The sequence below is a fragment of the Coenobita brevimanus genome, chromosome 81 (assembly GCF_032717465.1).
Source record: "Coenobita brevimanus isolate Jiangsu-jjx chromosome 81, ASM3271746v2, whole genome shotgun sequence".
In the NCBI taxonomy this organism is placed as follows: domain Eukaryota; kingdom Metazoa; phylum Arthropoda; class Malacostraca; order Decapoda; family Coenobitidae; genus Coenobita; species Coenobita brevimanus.
In genome coordinates, this window is record NC_137034.1 from 7,492,554 (window position 1) to 7,511,367 (window position 18,814).

The following is an 18,814-nucleotide window of genomic DNA, read 5'->3' on the forward strand; positions in this document are numbered from 1 at the left end:
GTTTTCTCTCTTTCCCTCATTCTTTCCTTACCCTCTCCCTTCTTCCTACCCCTTTCCCTCCTACCTTCTTTCACACCTTCATTCCTTCCATTCTACCTACCTCCCTTCCTCCTTCCGTCCTTCTTTCCTTCTCTCTTCCTCTTCCACCCTCAGTCCCTGCAGCATTCTTCTCTCCCTCCCTTCCTCTTTACTATCCTTATCCTTCAGCATGTAGAGTTAGATCTTGTAGTCATAGTCTACTCTGTAACAAACAGCCTCGAAAGAACCATAAGGTCTGTTGCTGTTTGGTTTCCTTTGTACTCCTTTGTACTCTCTCCTCTTCCCTCCCCCCTCCTTCCCTTCCTCTCTCCCAACATTCATTCCTCCTTCCCTCCGTCTTTTCCTCCCTCCTCCCTCTCCCCCTCAATCTCTCCCTTCCCCCCTTCCTCCCAGATTCTTCCCTCTCCCCTTCTTTCCCTCCTTCCCTCCCTCCATTCACTCTAATTTTTCTCTCTCCCTTCTCCTCCTCTTCGCTCCCCTCCTCCATTCTCTTCCTATTTCGTCTCCACCTCCCTCCCCCCCTCCCTCCCAGTCTGTCTACCTCCCTCCTTTCATCCTTCACTTCATCTCTTCCTTCCTTTTTGCTTACCTCACTCCTGCTCTCCCTTCCCTCCTACCTGCCCATCCAGCCACCCTCCTCCTCCATTCACTTCATCCTACCTTCTTGACCATCTGCTTTCCTTCCATTCTACCTACCTCCCCCCCCCCTCTTTCCTTCCTCCTTTCCTCCCTTCCTCCCATGAATGTTCCCTCCCTCCCTTCGCATTCCTCTTTGTTTTCTTCCATTCTACCTCCCCTTCTTCCCAGCGCCATATTCTTCCTCCCTCCCTCCCTCTCTCCCTCCCTCCCATCTATCTCCCCCCCTCCCTCTCCCTCATTCCGTTATTTCAGCCCATATTTTGCCCGATTCAAGGGCAAAAGACGCCTTCACCTGGTGCTATTAAAATCATTCCCGCAGATGAAGGGAATTTTCATCCTGCAGTCCACGGGGTTCATGTCAGATTACCCAGGGGCTCAACAGCAAGGACGAGAAACCTGCGGAATCTATCTTTACTTTACTTAATTGTCTGTCTCTGTGTCTGTCTGTATGTCTATCTGTCCTTTCGTATTTAGAGAGAGAGAGAGAGAGAGAGAGAGAGAGAGAGAGAGAGAGAGAAGGGGGGCTCCCACCTGTCTCACCTGTCTTTTTTTACCGTTAGATCAGGTGAGAGAGAGACGGGGAGGATCCTAACTATCTGACGTACCCCTCTTACCGGCCTTATCCTTTACCTGAGAGAGAGAGAGAGAGAGAGAGAGAGAGAGAGAGAGAGAGAGAGAGAGAGAGAGAGAGAGACAGACAGACAGACAGACAGACAGATAGACTGACAGACAAACAGAGAGTCACTGACCCTAAGAAGGCTACCAAGTACAAGAATTTCAAGATTATATTTCTCTTTTTAAAAAAATACGAAAATCCTTCAAGAATTATGTAGAGAAAAGTTCCATAAAAAATAGACAGTTTTAGAAAATTAAAGAAAGTTCAAGAAAATATATTATAGGCAAGAAAAAAGAAAATGGAATCGTTAAGCTGGTGAAACTTGGCAGCCCTATTAGCGGAAGTTTCACTCAGTAAGCATAATATCGGTGGCGGAGAGGGATCCTTCGTGCGGTGACACTGATATACCCAAACAGCTCCACTGCCTGGTTAAACTCGTACAAAAGTCCCTCACCTATAGTAAGGTTACTCTAAGATGGCAAAGATCCCAGATAATCCACACCTTCCAGCCTCCTCTCCTTCCCCACTTTCTTCCCCCTTCTCCCTCCCTTCCCCTCGTCCCTCCCCCTTCTCCCCCTACCTCATCACCTCACCAGTCACACTGTCTGCCTGCCACACAGACTCGTCCCAGCCACACCACCACCACCACCACCACCATCACCACCAGTGTTTTTGGTAGTCATGTAAGGCCTCGCCAAAACCCACTTTGATGCCGTCTTGCTTCAGCTTCCATTTTTTTTTTTTTTTTTTTATGCGGGGAAGAAGGAACCAAAGGCCATGAGCCCGCAGTAACAGTTCCCTCCAAGAGAAAAACAAAATACAATATAGAGCCAAATTCAAGATCCGATCATTTTGAGATGCCTGGACACACTGCGTTTGAAAGACTGGAGATCATAGGCAGCAGGAAATACAGATAGAGAGAGACAGTTCCAGAGCTGACCTGTTGCATAAATGAAAGACTGGGAGTAACGGTTAACTCTTGCATTAGAGAGTTGGACAGAAAAAGGATGAGAGTTTGCTGCCAGACGGGTGCTACGCTCCCGTCTTAGAGGTGGAGGAATGCAAGCAGACAGTTCAGAGGAGCAGTGACCATTAAAGTAGCGATAGAAAAGAGATAAAGATGCAACAGTGCGGCGAAGAGACAGAGGTTGAAGGGAGTCAGCAAGAGGAGGAGAGTTAATAAGACGAAAAGCCTTTGACTCCACCCTATTGAGAAGAGCTGTATGTGGGGAGCCTCCCCACACATGAGAGTTGTACTCCACACAGGGGCGGATAAAACCCCTGTATAGAGTCAACAATTGCGCAGGGGTAAAGAAAGAGCGGAGTCGGCTTAGCACACCCAATCTCTTGGAAGCAGACTTTACAAGAGATGTAATATGATCTTTCCAAGATAAGTCCCGAGTAAATGACACCCCAAGCATGTTCAAGGATGATGCAGGATTAAGCTGAATATTATTAAACATTAGTGGGTATACCTGTGGAAGATTTTGTCGGGTTGATAGGTGTAAGAACTTAGTCTTAGATGCATTAAAGACAACCATATTATTTTTACCCCAGTCAGAGATACGAGCCAAGTCAGACATTAGGTGTGCCATAGCCTCATCCCTTGTTTGTTGAAGTAACTGTTGAGATGGGCGTTGCGGGAACCGAATGGAAAGGTGAAGGGTGGAGTCATCAGCGTATGAGTGGATAGGGTTAGATGTAAAGCTTAGAAGATCATTGATGAATAAAAGGAAGAGAGTTGGTGATAGGACAGAGCCCTGAGGAACACCACTGTTGATAGATCTAGGAGAAGAACGATGGCCGCCTACAACAGCGGCTATAGAACGACCAGAAAGGAAGCTAGCGATGAAGGCACAGATAGAAGGATAGAAACCGTAGGAGGGCAGTTTGGAAATTAAAGATTTATGCCAGACTCGATCGAAAGCCTTTGAGATGTCAAGTGCAATGGCAAAGCTTTCGCCAAAGTCCCGAAAGGAGGATGACCAGGAGTCTGAAAGGTAGGTGAGAAGATCGCCAGTGGAGCGTCCCTGACGGAACCCATACTGACGATCGGAAAGAAGGTTGTGATAGGAAAGATGCCTTAAAATTTTTCTATTAAGAATTGACTCGAAAACTTTGGAAATACAGGACGTTAAAGCAATTGGACGATAGTTGGAGGGTTGGGAGTGGTCACCCTTCTTTGGGACTGGCTGAATGAGAGCAAACTTCCAGCAAGAAGGAAAGGTACAAGTTGACAGACAAAGACGAAAGAGTTTGCCTAGGCAGGGTGTAAGCACAGAAGCACAGTTCTTGAGAACAACAGGAGGGACCCCATCAGGCCCATATGCCTTGTTAGTACTGAGGCCAGTGATGGCAGAAAATACATCAACTGAAGAAATTTTAATGTCAGCCATGAGGAAGTCAGAGGGGGGAAGTGATGGAGGAACAGCACCGGAATCGTCTAAGGTAGAGTTGGAGGAGAAAGTCTGTGCAAAGAGATCTGCTTTATCAGTAGAAGAAATAGGTACAGAACCATCAGAGTAGAAAAGAGGAGGGAAGGATGATGAGGTAAAGTTGTTAGAAAGATTTTTGGCAAGATGCCAGAAGGAGCGGGAAGAATTCGAGTTGGAGAGTTGAGAGCATTTAGTATGGATGAAATTATTTTTAGTAGAGTGAAGAACAGACTTAGCACGATTTCGGGCAGAAACGTAAAGATGATGTGATTCAGGGGTGGGTTGGCTCCGGTACCTTTTGTAGGCCCTCTCCTTGTTGCGGACAGCATTAGAACAAGCGTGATTAAACCAAGGCTTTCTTGCGTTAGTCAAAGGATATGAGAAAGGAATGTATGCTTCCACGCCCGAGAGAATAACCTACGTAATGCGCAAGGCGCACTCAGATGGCTCACGGTCATGGAAGTAAAAATCATTCCAGGGAAAATCAAAGAAGTACTGCCTGAGGGCCTCCCAGTCTGCGGCTCCAAAATGCCACAGACGACGTTTCCCTGGAGGGTCCACAGGCCGTACCGGAGTGATAGGACAGGTTAAGGTAATAAGGTTGTGATCGGAGGAGCCCAACGGAGAGAAAAGATTAACAGAGTAAGCAGAAGGATTAGTTGTGAGGAAGAGGTCAAGTATGTTGGAGCTCTCTCCAAGGCGGTCAGGGATACGGGTAGGGTGCTGTACAAGCTGCTCTAGGTCATTAAGGATAGAAAAGATGTAGGCTTGTTCACCAGGTGGATCCGTGAAAGGAGAGGAGAGCCAAAGGTGGTGGTGAACACTGAAATCTCCAAGAATGGAGATTTCAGAGAAAGGAGAAATGGATAGAATGTGTTCCATCGTAGAAGTAAGATAGTCGAAGAATTTTTGATAGTCAGTAGAATTAGGGGATAAGTAAACAGCACAGATATATTTAGTCAGAGAATGACAGGAAAGCCGAAGCCAGAGTGTGGAGAATTCAGAAGAATCAAGTTCAGGAACACGAGAGCAAGATAAGTCGTTGCGTATATATACACAACAGCCACCTTTGGCTTTGAAATGAGTATAGAGAAAGTAGGAGGATACAGAAAAGGGTTTGCTGTCAGTTGCCTCAGACAGCTGAGTCTCCGTTAGAAAAAGAAGGTGAGGTTTAGAGGAGGAGAGGTGGTGCTCAACAGAGCGAAAGTTAGAGGAAAGGCCGCGAATGTTGCAGAAATGAAGAAGAAGAGAGTCAGACAGTGGTTCCAGGCACCTTGAGTCGTCACCGGGAGAGGGGCAGATGGTGGGGGCATTTATGGTCCCCCCCCCCCTGGGGACTCCGAGGCTTGATAAAACGACGCCATTTTTGGTAAATTTTGAATAGGAAGTGTAGTGTGTACTGTGCATGTAGTTTGGTGAAGATAGTTAGAGAAATTTGTACTGGAGAGCATGCTGGCCTACTCTCTGTGTAACTGAGACACTGAAAAAGTTCAGCAAAGGGGGATGGTCAGGAACTAGTCCTGAGGGCTGATGAAACGGGAGCTCCAGCACTCCCTGTCATCAGCTTTCCATCCACCTCGGGAGTACTGCCCTGCAGTCTAATGTAAGTTTTATATTTAGTTGTGGCTGACTAAGACATACACACACACACACACACACACACACACACACACACACACACACACACACACACTCTGGTGCAGTGGTAACGTTCCCGCTTGCCAACTGGTGGACGGGAGTTCGCGCCTCGCTCAGGTTGCGAAAAGTTTCACTGAAGAAGTGGGTGGTTACTGTCCCCCTTGAGCAAGGGGACGGGTGTGTGCGTGTGTGAAGGTCACAGCCTTGCCCTTAAATCGGACTATATGAGCTCTCAGCTCCCTTCCGGGAGGGTAAAAGCTGACAATCACGACCATCAAGTGATCCTGACCGACCCGGTGAATTACACACACACACGTTAAGAAAGGAGGGAGGGGTGAGGCATTGCCGGAGAAAAGGAGAAAATTGAGGAAGGGTTGAGGAAGGGCCGAGACGGAATGCAGATCACACTGGCCATCAGCTGTCATGAATGTTTGTTTTGTGTTCTACGAGTGCTACCAAACAACCGATTACGTGCACACTTATGAATTCCCGCCGCGAGTCCGCCAAAATCAGGAGTCAGCATCAGCACTGATGCCGACTTCTGATTTTGGCGGACTCGGGAGATCCCTTGCGCGACGGGAATTCATATATGCGCAAGTAGTCGGTTGTTTGCTGGCACCAGTAAAAAACAAAAAAACATTTACGACAGCTGATGGCCAGTGTGATCTGCATTCCATCTCAGCCCTTCCTCACTTTTATCCTTTTCTCCTATCATGCCTCACCCCTCCCTCCTTTCTTAATCTGTGTGTGTGTGTGTGTGTGTGTGTGTGTGTGTGTGTGTGTGTGTCTCACCTAGCCCCTTCTAACAGAAGTAGCTGCCCACATGATAATCCAAGTCACTTATCATCACAACATCAGTACTTTCTAATCTTCAGTATCATCACATTTTTAAACCATAATTATTCACCATCTAGAAAGTATTTCATCATCGCTAATATATATTACAGCTTTAAAGAGCTATCAACATCACATATTTAGTTAGATTTTTCACATAGGTAATTTCCGTCTCTCAGCATCATCAAAGCCTTACATAAGTACATTGCGTGACCACCTCACACCACCACCACCACTACACTCATCATATCCACAGAGGAGACAAAAGCAGACACACTCACTGCTCTGCTCTGTGGCTCTTGCTGCTGTGTCGCGTGGTGGTCCACACACACACACACACACACACACACACACACACACACACACACACACACACACACACACACACACACACACACACACACACACACACACACACACACACACACACACACACACACACACACACACACACACACACACACACACACACACACACACACACACACACACACACACACACACACACGCACGCACGCACGCACCCACGCACGCACCCACGCACACACACACACGCACACACACACACACACAATCCAAAGCTAGTCAGAGATTCAGTAGAAGTAAATAAATCAATAGTAATCACTGGTATAGAAGAGGAAGAAATTAAAAACAAGATCACTAGAGACAAAAAGGAGATGGCAAATGTAATGAGCTTACTGAAAGAAGTATCAGAGGAAATCTGTAGTAAAGACATAGAGGAACACAAAAGGTTAGGGAAATACGAGAAAAGCAAGACAAGACCTCTAAAGGTGACTTTCCAGAGTGCAAACACTGTGGAAGAGATACTAAAAAATGCAAAGAATCTTATGGAAAAAGAGGAGTTCAAAAATGTATGGATAAAAAGATGCCTAACACAAGAGGAACTGGAATTACTGAAAGAGAAAAGGGAGGAAGCAAAAACAAAAAATGAGGGAAGATCAGAAGAGGACAAGAAGAAATTTTTTTTCAAAGTAATAGGATTGCAGGTACGAAAGTGGTACCCAAACAGGATGGAAGAAAAAAGAGGAAGTTAGTAGAACCATGTCATGACAAGTATATAAACAAGATGATAAAGTTGATGTACTCAAATGTGGATGGAATGGTATCTAAATTACTAGAGATGAATGATTATGTCAGAGAAAATGAACCACAAATAATATGCCTAACTGAGACAAAATTAACACCTAGGATATCCAATGACATACTAAACTTAGAGGAATACAATATATGGAGAAGAGACAGAAATTTTAAAAAAGGAGGAGGAATTATAATATTAACTAAGAAAAATCTAAAAGTCAAGGAAATAAACCTAGATATACCATCACAAGTAGAACTGATTGCAGTAGAGATCGACACATCTGAAGGTAAAGTAATTGTAGCCAATTTGTATATGCCACCCAGATCAAACACATGGGAAAGAGACGAATATGAGGACCTGGCAGAGAGTACAATTCAGAGTATAAGATCCTTGCTACATAAAATGGAAGAGAAATCGGAAATAATTATACTAACTGGGGACTTCAATACAAATATAAATTGGAATACTCTAGATATAAATAGCCAAGAAAGCTGTTGGGACCAAAAGCTCCTGGATCTCGTTGCTAGATCTAATATTTACTAGGCAAGTAAATGACATTGACAGTTTAATATATCACCCTCCACTCGGCAAAAGCGATCATGCAGTACTAAATCATAACTTCAGGATAGCATATGACATAGTAAACAGCAATGACAGTTACAAAAAGAGACTAAACTATAAAAAGGGAAATTATCAAGACCTAAAGAAGTATTTCTTAGAAGTTGATTGGGAAAATGAGCTTAGAGGACAAGATTTAAATGCTGTATATAAAAAATTTTGTGAATTTTATGAAATAGGAGTCCAGAAGTACATCCCACAGCACAAAGAAGCAGATAAGAAAATACAGAAATGGTTCAATACAGAACGTAAAAAATCAAAAGAAAGAAGAGATTTGTTGTGGAATAGATACAGAAGACACAATAGTGAAAGGGCGTATAATAATTACAAACAGGCAAGAAACGACTATACAAGAATAAGGAGGGAAGCCCAAAAACAGTTTGAGGAGGATATAATAAATAAAAGTAGTGATCAACCAAAGCTGTTTTACAGCTATATCAGAAGCAAAACCAAAGTAAAAGATATAATACAATCCATTACGGACGAGGGAATCACTTATACACAAGAGAAAGATATTTGTGAAGCACTAAATAAGAATTTCCAATTAGTTTTTACAGAAGAAAAATTTTGAGAGGGACTATGTGGAACACGCATGTCCACACATACTACCAGATATACAAATAGCAGAAAAAGTAATACAGGAGGAGTTAAGTAGATTAGACAGAGGAAAAGCAAGTGGTCCTGATGAAATTTCATGTTGGGTGTTACGAGAATGTGCAAAGGAGTTAAGTAAACCATTATTTTTAATTTTCAAGAAATCCTTGAGTCAAGGGAAACTACCTGATATTTGGAAAAAAGCAAATATTGTTCCCTTATTCAAGAAAGGAAATAGACAAAATCCTCTCAACTACCAACCAGTATCACTGACCAGTGTTGTAAGCAAGGTATTAGAAAAACTTATAAGAAAAGCTTGGGTAAATCATCTAGAAGAACACAGTATGATAACAGAAAGACAGTTTGGTTTCAGAAGAGGAAAATCATGTGTTACTAATCTGTTGAGCTACTATGACAGAGTAACAAACACAATACAGGAAAGGGAAGGATGGGTGGACAGTATCTATTTAGATTTTAAGAAAGCTTTTGACACAGTACCACACCAAAGACTTTTATGGAAGCTGTACCATCAAGGAGGAATTCGAGGCAAACTGTTTTGTTGGATGCAAGACTTTCTCATAAAAAGAGAAATGAGGACAGTACTAAGAGGAAACTACTCATCATGGAAAGAAGTGACTAGTGGAGTACCACAGGGTTCGGTGCTGGCACCAATCATGTTTTTAGTGTACATAAATGATACAAACAGTAACACTGGAAATGAGAGCTATCTGAATATGTTTGCAGATGATGCAAAAATACAAAGGAGAATTACTAGCACAGACTCTTGTAGGGAGCTACAAGAAGAATTAAATAAACTTCATGAATGGAGTAGTACATGGCAAATGGAATTCAATGTGGACAAGTGTCATGTAATCAAGTTTGGTAAAAGTGGAAAAAGACCTGATTGGGATTATAAGTTAGGAAATAAAACCCTATACACATCAGAAAGAGAGAAAGACCTAGGTGTGATTATCAATAACAGACTATCTCCGGCTGACCACATCAGCGAGAAGGTACGGAACATGTATACACTGCTTGCAAATATGAGAATAGCATTCACATACATAAATGAAGACATGCTAAGAAGGATAATAACATCATTCATTAGACCAACCCTGGAATATGCATCAATAGTCTGGAGTCCTCATCTCAAAAAGCATATAGACAAGATTGAAAAAGTTCAAAGGGCCGCTACAAGATGGATACCAAGCTTAAGGGACCTAAGCTACGAAGAAAGACTAAATAAACTGAATCTACCAACACTACAGGAGAGAAGGAAAAGAGGTGACATGATAATGCTATATAAGTGCATATCAGGAAAGGAGAAAATAGACATAAATGATTACTTAACATATGGAGAAGCATCAGCAAGAGGACACTGCAAAAAACTGCATAAGAAGAGAGGTGATAAAGACGTAAGGAAATTCAGTTTCCCAAACAGAGCAATTGATCAATGGAATGCACTACCGAATGAAATAGTGTGTGCCAAAACAATTCACAAATTTAAGGATATGTACGATCAATATGGTCTAAGACACGGGACAATACGAGCTTGACTCATTCCTGTAAAGATACAATTAGGTAAGAACAATTAGGTAAGAACACACACACACACACACACACACACACACACACACACACACACACACACACACACACACACACACACACACACACACACACACACACACACACACGCTATGAATAAAATATAAACGAGGCGATCGGAGTGTCAAAACGACTAATTTTCCTGTGTCGGTTGAATGGGCAATAACGCAAGGGTAACTGATTCAATATTAGATGTGAGTAATTGCTGCCATCCTTCAGGGGCGGCTCTGTAATGCCATACTGCCTTCCTGTAGATTCATAATGGTGCAGGATGTGGGTGTGGTGAATGTGTTATGAGTGTGATGGAGGTGTGGTGACTGCAGTGTGTGTGTGTGTGTGTGTGTGTGTGTGTGTGTGTGTGTGTGTGTGTGTGTGTGTGTGTGTGTGTGTGTGTGTGTGTGTGTGTGTGGTGAATATGATGTGGATATTGTGCAGATATGGTGAGTGGCTTGTAGTGTAGGTATGTTGATTGTGATGTGGATGTGATTCTGGTGTGGTGAGAGTGGGTTAGGTGTAGTGATGCAGTGCAGGTGTGGTGAATGTGATGTGGGTGTAGTGCTGTTGTGGTCAGTGTTGCACCTAGGATGAACAGGGCCACCGCGTGCAGGCTTCTCTTCAACACTAAAATTGCCGGTGTTAGGACCAGAGACCGACGGAAAAGTTTGGTGGTGACTCTCGATGATGGCCGCCTACCAAGTATTCAGAGTCACAGATTTTTAAAAATCTTGTTTGGGGACGCAGTATCGGAAGGACACTATACTCTTCTTACTCTAATTTGGTCTAAAATAACCGTCTTCCCATCTTGAATGCTGGGCTGTAGCAAGAGACTAACACTAGAATAAGGTGTTAGTCACGAAGAGGTGCTATGGAATGGATGTCGAGTCCTAGCATGTTCTTTTTCAGCAGCTGAGTTACTTGAAATAATCATAACAAGAACGAACGCCTGGGCCAAGATAAGGTAAATGAACTATAATTCTTTCACTAGTAAAGGTCACTCCCAAGCTGAATCAAGTCTTCTGAAGGCACCAAGAAATTGTTCAAAAAGATACCAGCGTCTTGATGGCCTTTATCCCCCACACCTTTACCTCCTTCCCCGGGCTGACCTAATGAGTGGTTGGCTTTATGACCCGCATCATTTAGCGTGACCCCATGTGCATGTTTCTGTGGTCACAAGTCAGTAATGATATTCCTTAAAACCTGCTCACATCAGCATACATTACCACCGGCACGACTCAGCCTTTCTGGACAGCTAACGAATAGGACAACAGAGGCCATTGGTATCAGTCTTTATTAAATCTCTTTTTATTCTATTCCCTTATTTATTTATTTATATCAAGCTCTTCAATATACCAGAGCCTTTTCTTTGTTTCTGCCGCTTCTACCTGTCTCTCTGCCTACCTATCTATAGCCAGATGCCTTAACCCCGTAAGTGGTGGCCACAGATAAATAGCCTCCATGTCGCTCTGTCCACTGCCATATCGCTGTGTATGTACGTTGGTACTACCCGCACACGACAGCTACTGCTGCTACTCTGCACACGGACAACAATGGAAGGTAAACTGAAAATTGCCACCTATAACTGTCAGGGGATCAAAAGTAGTGAACCCATGATCAGAGACATATTAGACAGGGTGCACATTATGGCCTTGCAGGAAACTTGGTTGTGTAATGATGAGTTGCACAGGCCTAACAGCCTTCATAAGGACTTTGTGTCTTTCTCTGTGTCAGCTGTGGATGACACTCAGGTCCTGAGGAGGGGGAGACCGTATGGTGGGCTAACCTTTTTGTGGCGCAGGTGTCTGAGTAGGTACATTCAGGTAGGTAATGCTCAGGATCCCCGGGTCCTGAGCATTACATACAAGGATGCTAGGCGCTCAGTACTTTTGGTTAATGTGTATTTACCCACTAATACAAATGAATACCGAGATGAGCAGGAAATGTATGTGGGAAAACTGGCTTCTATAATAGACAGTGCCCAGGAGCAAAACATCTGTGTATTGGGGGTTTGCTGCTCCTGGTACAAACGTTTTCAGTGACATTCAGCAAATGTGTAATGACCGTGACATGGTGTTTGCCTATGTGAGGGCACTCCCACCCACGAGTTTTACTCATGTCAACCAGGGGTTCCTCTCTCGCACATGGCTAGATTATGTAGTGTTATCACCGTGTCTGAACAATGTGATGGAGGAGTGCACAATTCTGTACAATAGTGTTGCCTCGGATCATTTTCCTCTCTTAGTGGATCTAAAGATAGATGGGCTTCCTACCCTGACAAAGGACAGGCAAGCTAGCATGTCTAAAATTAAGTGGGACTTTGACGATATAAGAAAGAGAGAGGAGTATGGTCGGGTGGTGACAGAGTTGCTGAGAGGCATTGCCATAGATCCTGTCGGGGCATGCTGCTTCCAGAACATCTGTCAGGATGGTGGGCACCATGACACGATAGACAGGCTGCATCAGGCGTTGATAGAGTGCATGATGCGTGCTGGTGAGACTGTGTTTGGCACATGCATGAGGAGATGGGGGCCTGTTCCGGGCTGGAATGAATTTGTGCAGGAGGCACACAGTACTGCAAGGGAGTCCTTCCTGGAGTGGAAAGCCAATGGGGGTCCACGCTGGGGTCCTCTGGCAGAAGGGATGAGACGCACCAGGGCCAGATTCAAACTCTGTCTGAGGTGGTGCAGTGCGCATGAGCAGGAGCTGAGAGCACAGTCACTGGGGGGAGAAGCTGGCTGCTGGGAACTCCACTGGCCTCTGGCGCGGCCTGCGAGCTGTGAACCCCGACTCGCGAACGCTGCCCCTACGTGTGGACCAGGCTGTGGGGGGTGAGGACATCGCCGCAATGTGGGGTGAACACTTCAAGGGTATCCTGAACTGTGTGAGGGACGATGGCAGCGAGGGTGCTCTACGGTGTGAGATGCGTGAAGTAACGCTGGAGGACTTCCGCAGTGTGGACCACAGGGAAATGAAGGAGATCTTACAGGGGCTCTCTAATAGTGAGGCTCTGGGTGTGGATGGACTCCCTTCTGATGCTTACAAGTATGCACCTCCTGGCCTCATCTCGTGGCTCTGCCTCTTTGTTAATTCCTGCATCTGCCACCAGTACATACCTCGACAGGTCTTGGCTGTACTAATAGTGCCCTTGTTAAAGAGTAAGGTAAAGGACCCTGCTAAATCAAGCAATTATAGACCAATAGCTATTGCAACTGCTCTGCCAAAGGTAATTGAGAAGGCAGTGCTACAACGCCTGGAAGCCTACCTGTATACTTTAGATAACCAGTTTAGCTATAAGAAGGGGCACGGCACAGAGATGTGTGTGGTCATTGAAGAATATCATTCAGTACTACACTTTCAGGGGTTCACCTGTCTATTTATGTTTCCTTGATGCAAGTAAGGCTTTTGATAGGGTGAATTACTGGAAGCTTTTCAATAAACTTCTCATAAGGGGAGCACCAGGGCACTTGGTCAAATTGTTACTGTACTGGTATACTACACAGGAATTTGCTGTAAAATGGGGGGGTGCCACCTCACTGCCCTTCAAGTCAACCAATGGTATTCGACAGGGAGGGATACTGTCTCCCTACCTATACAATGTGTACACAGACGATCTCAGTGCTGCCCTTCGTGATACAGGGACTGGATGTTACATACATGATAAGTGCATTAATTCACTGAGGTATGCTGATGATATGGTACTGTTGGCACCTACACTGGATGCACTGCAGGGTCTCATTGGTGTGTGTGAGGTGTTTGCTGCCAACCATGATATTATCTATAACACCACTAAGACAGAGTGCATGGTAGTACCACCGGCACGCTCTAAGGTGAATTACCAGACATCAGCCAGGCTCAATGGGTGTGCGCTTGAATTTGTGGATAGATTCACATACTTAGGCCATGTCATCAATAAGGAAATGAGTGATGATGATGATATGATGAAGCAAGAGGCTAAACTAACAGTCATTGGTAATACACTGCTGAGGAGATTCTCCTTCTGCAGTGTGGAGGTGAAGTTGGAATTATTCAGGAGCCACTGCTACTCACTCTACTGCAATTCGCTGTGGTCGCGGTACAAGGTGGCCTCCCTGAAGAGACTCAGGGTTTGTCACAACGACATCCTTAAGAGGCTTCTGGGGCTGCCAAGATGGACTAGTTCATCCCAGGCATCCACCGTGCATGGCATGAACAGTCTTGATGTGCTCCGCCGACACTCCGCGTACAGTATGAGGAGTAGGGTGGAGCAATCTGACAACTACATCATCACTTCAGTCAGACACAGCTCTGCCTATGTGTGTGGATCTATACCACGTGAATGGATGAAGCTACTGTTTACGTAGCAGGTATAATACTTTGTATATAGCTATACATGTTCCTTTTTTAATCTTTGTATATGCCGTTGAGCAAAATAAAAGTTATTATTATTATTATTATTATATACCTCTCTACTCCATCCCTCTATCTCATACTCGGTCTCCCCTTCCTTCCCCCTTCCGTCTCACTCACACACACTCTCCTACTTAGTTCTTCCACTCCCCATCCTTTCCACATATCATACAGGCCATAGTTTTGTCAGTTGTGGTAGGTGGTGGTGATCATCACTCACTCACTTGATGTAGTGCTACCTATTTCTTCCTTCACCTTGATCATTCTTTTTCTGTGTCAGTCCTCCTCTCTTCCTGTTTCTCACCATCATCCACTCACTTGATGTAGTGCTGCCTACTTCCTCCTCCACCTTTATCATTTTTTTTCTGTGTCTGTCCTCCTCTCTTCCTATTTCTCACCATCATCCACTCACTTGATGTAGTGCTGCCTACTTCTTCCTTCACCTTTATCATTCTTTTTCTGTGCCTGCCCTCCTCTCTTCCTATTTCGCAAAATCATCCACTCATTTGATGTAGTGCTGCCTACTTCTTCCTTCATCTTTATCATTCTTTTTCTGTGCCTGCCCTCCTCTCTTCCTATTTCTCACCATCATCCACTCATTTGATGTAGTGCTGCCTACTTCTTCCTTCACCTTTATAATTCTTTTTCTGTGTCTGTCCTCCTCTCTTCCTATATCTCACATCTTTCCTGTCACTTTTTATTACTCTTCTTTTCTTTTCCCGTGTCTGTGTATCTATCTATCTATCTCCAGACGCCATAATCCCGTATTTATCTAATTATCCATCTATTTACCTATCGCCAGACGCCATAATCCCGTATCTATCTATCTATCGCCAGACGCCATAATTCCGTAAGGGGTGGCTGTTTGTCTTTGAGTCAGTTTTACGGGAAGGGGCACTAACCCTCCGCCAACCCACTTGTTGACACGTAGGGAACACGTACGGGTTGGTTATATGGTTACCACCCAGCGTTGTAAATGGTTTTCTGGCCTACAGGAAACCATTAGGCGTGTCACTAAATGTAAAACCACCTGAAAAGGAAAGAAGAGTAATAAAAAGTGACAGGAAAGATGGGAGAAATAGGAAGAGAGGAGGACAGACACAGAAAAATAATGATGAAGGTGAAGGAAGAAGTAGGAAGCACTACATCAAGTGAGTGGATGATGGTGAGAAATAGGATACGAGGAGGGCAGACACAGGAAAAGAGAGATAAAGGTGAAAGAAGAAGTAGGCAGTACTACATCAAGTGAGTGGATGATGGTGAGAAATAGGAAACGAAGAGGACAGACACTGAAAAACAATGATAAAGGTGAAGAAAGAAGTATGCAGCACTACATTAAGTGAGTGGATGATGGTCACCACCTTGGTATCACATCCCTCTCTCCATTACTCGTGTTTTTACTTCTCTCATCACCCCATCCATATATATATTGAACAACTATGGGGACATCACACAACCTTGTCGCACGCCCACACCGATCGTGAACCATTCGCTTAGATGCCCGTTTACCCTTACACATGCTTCACTGCCATATTAATAATAATAATAAAAATACTAATACTAATACTAATACTACTACTACTACTAATAATAATGAAGACGATGATGATGATGATGATGTTTTTTGTCGACAGATAGACGTAAGGTACTTAAGGAATTCCACAGCAAGCCATGAAGAAAGCCAGGGGAAAAGCCAGTCAGCCAGTCAGTCAGCCATCACTTCCCTGCGTTAAAAGCTAAGTAATATTTCGCCTGTTAGATGAGATAGATAGATGGATGGATGGATGGATGGATGGATGATAGATTGCTAGGTAGATGGATAAACAGATAGATGGATGGAGGGATGGGTGGATAGATAGAGAGAGATATATAGATAGATGGGTGGATGGATGGACGGATAGATAGATAGATAGGCAACTTCACACTGCCACACTTCAGTCTAACACGCATACTACACTTCACACTTCACACACACTTCACACTTCACACACACTTCACACACACTTCACACTTCACACACACTTCACACTTCACACACACTTCACACTTCACACTTCACACACACACACTTCACACACACACACTTCACACACACACACACACACACACACACACACACACACACACACACACACACACACACACACACTACCGAGCAAGGACGGAACAAGCTAACAATCAATGGATCAGAGTGGAGAAAGGTGAGAGGGTCCTTAACATGCAGTGATGTGTCACAGGCTGATAGTGATGATATTGATGGTGATAATGATGTTGATGCCGATGGGGGTGATGCTTTAACATCTCAACGTATGAGGTTACAGAATGCACAGTGAGGCTGCATAGTCAGGAAATGGAAGAATATGAGTGCATTTAAGTATTTATGTAATATGATGAATAAGGATGGAAGATTAGAGGATGAAGTGACTGAAATGATACGTCAGGGAAGGAGGGTTGCTTGTTCTCTAAAAAGTAGTGATTAGGAAGAGGGAACTGAGGATGAAAGTATGAAAAAAAATGGCACTGCATGCTGTGATTCCCACTTTAAAGTATGGAAGTGAAGCTTGGATCTTGTTGAAAGGACACAAGTCAAGTGTGAGAGCAGTGGAAATGAGCTACTTGAGTGGAGCATGTGGAGTTTCATAGAGAAACAGACAGACAAATGGGCAGGTGAAGGAGCGTTGTGATGCTGATGTGTATGAGATTGAAAGCGTTAAGAGAAATACTTCGAGATGGTTTGGCCATGTGGAGAGGATGGCGAATAAGAGAATGACTAGAAGAGTGCATATGAGTTACATGGAAGGGTAGAGGGGGAGGGGGAGACTATTTATCTATCTATCTATTGCCAGACACCACAATCCCGCATGGGGTGGCCAATGACTCTGAGTTATTTGTTTTTACAGAGAGGGGCACTAATCCTCCATCAACCCACTTGACACGTAGGGAGCACGTATGGTTTGGATATATGGATATCACCCAGTGTTGTAAATGGTTTCTTGGCTTACAGGAAGGACTTGCATGGCGAAGCCTGTTGTCACCGGCGGTTGAGCATGAATTACCACTTATCCCTCTATGAAGCTGCGAACTGGACACCAATTAATGGAGATCTGTCGACTAGTTAATAGACCAGAGTCTCGTTCGGAAATAACCAGACAAATCGCTCCACCAACTAAAAACGGCCATGCACCACCACCCACCGAATCGAGAAAAATCATAATCATGTTGTTTGTAGATGATACTGTGTTGTTGAGTGAAGACGAAGGGGAGCTGCAAGGCTTGGTGGATGAGTTTGAGAGAGTGTGTAAGAAACGGAATCTAAAGGTGAATGTAGGGAAGAGTAAAGTGATGGTCTTTGAGAGAGGTGAAGTCAGTGAATGTACAGCGAGGTTGGATGGTGAGGAATTGGAAAATGTGAGTACGTTTAAGTACTTGAGTAGTGTGATGAGGTTAGATGGAAGAAAATGTCTGAAAAGTGGTGTGAAACACCCGTAGACGTTATTTCTCTTTTTTTTTTCTCCCTATTATACCTATCGAACCCCAGCGTTTACAGGAAAAATCTTGGATACCATTTTTAGATAAAACCCACATCTATTACCCGTTTCACTGTGGGCTAAATGTCTCATTTGGTTTCCTCTAATATGCCACATTTAAAAAAGTGACCCACTTTTACCCATTTCCCCGTGAAGGTATGGTGATGAGACCTAGCTCACGGGATAGAGCAGCAAAAAATGGGGAAGGATGATATAACGGCTGTCGCCGTAGCTCAGTTTTGCTCTAAAATGCATCGTTTTCGAGATATTTGCACTTTTGTGTTTTCAATGCCAGGCTCGTCCTCCTGGGCCACAGATTTTAATTCTGGTAGATGGCGCCTCCAGTATCTTACTTGCACTACAGCAGCATAGCACTGAAAACAAAAGTGCAAATATCTCTATAACGGTGCATTTTAGAGCAAAACTGAGCGACGGCGACGGCTCTTTTATTTATTTACTTCATTTTTCACTGCTCTATCCCGTGAGCTAGGTCTCATCACGATACCTCCAAAGGTAAATGAGTAAAAATGGGTCACTTTTTCAAATGTGGCATTTTACAGGAACCCAGATGAGATATTTAACCCAAAGTGAAACGGTTAATACATGTGGGTTTTATCTGATAATGGTATCCAAGATTTTCACTGTAAACAGTGGGGTTCGACTGGTATAATAGGGACAAAAAAAAAAAAAAAAAAACTCTAAAGTCTACGGGTGTTTCACACCTCGTTTCAGACATTTTTTTCTTCTCATTTCGTTTCTTTATGGATTTTAACTCGAAAACCGA

The 18,814-nt window shown here is 44.0% G+C and overlaps 1 protein-coding gene across 1 annotated transcript in view; it reads left to right on the top strand.

The window, feature by feature from the left end:
- Positions 1 to 12,962: 12,962 nt before the first annotated feature.
- Positions 12,963 to 18,814, top strand: part of LOC145409551 (uncharacterized) — a 23,554-nt gene continuing 17,702 nt past the window's right edge. The window contains exons 1-2 of the mRNA XM_080279939.1: positions 12,963 to 13,340; positions 13,618 to 14,336. Coding sequence (XP_080136065.1) covers positions 12,963 to 13,340; positions 13,618 to 14,336 — 1,097 coding nt within the window. The remainder of the gene's footprint in view (positions 13,341 to 13,617; positions 14,337 to 18,814) is intronic.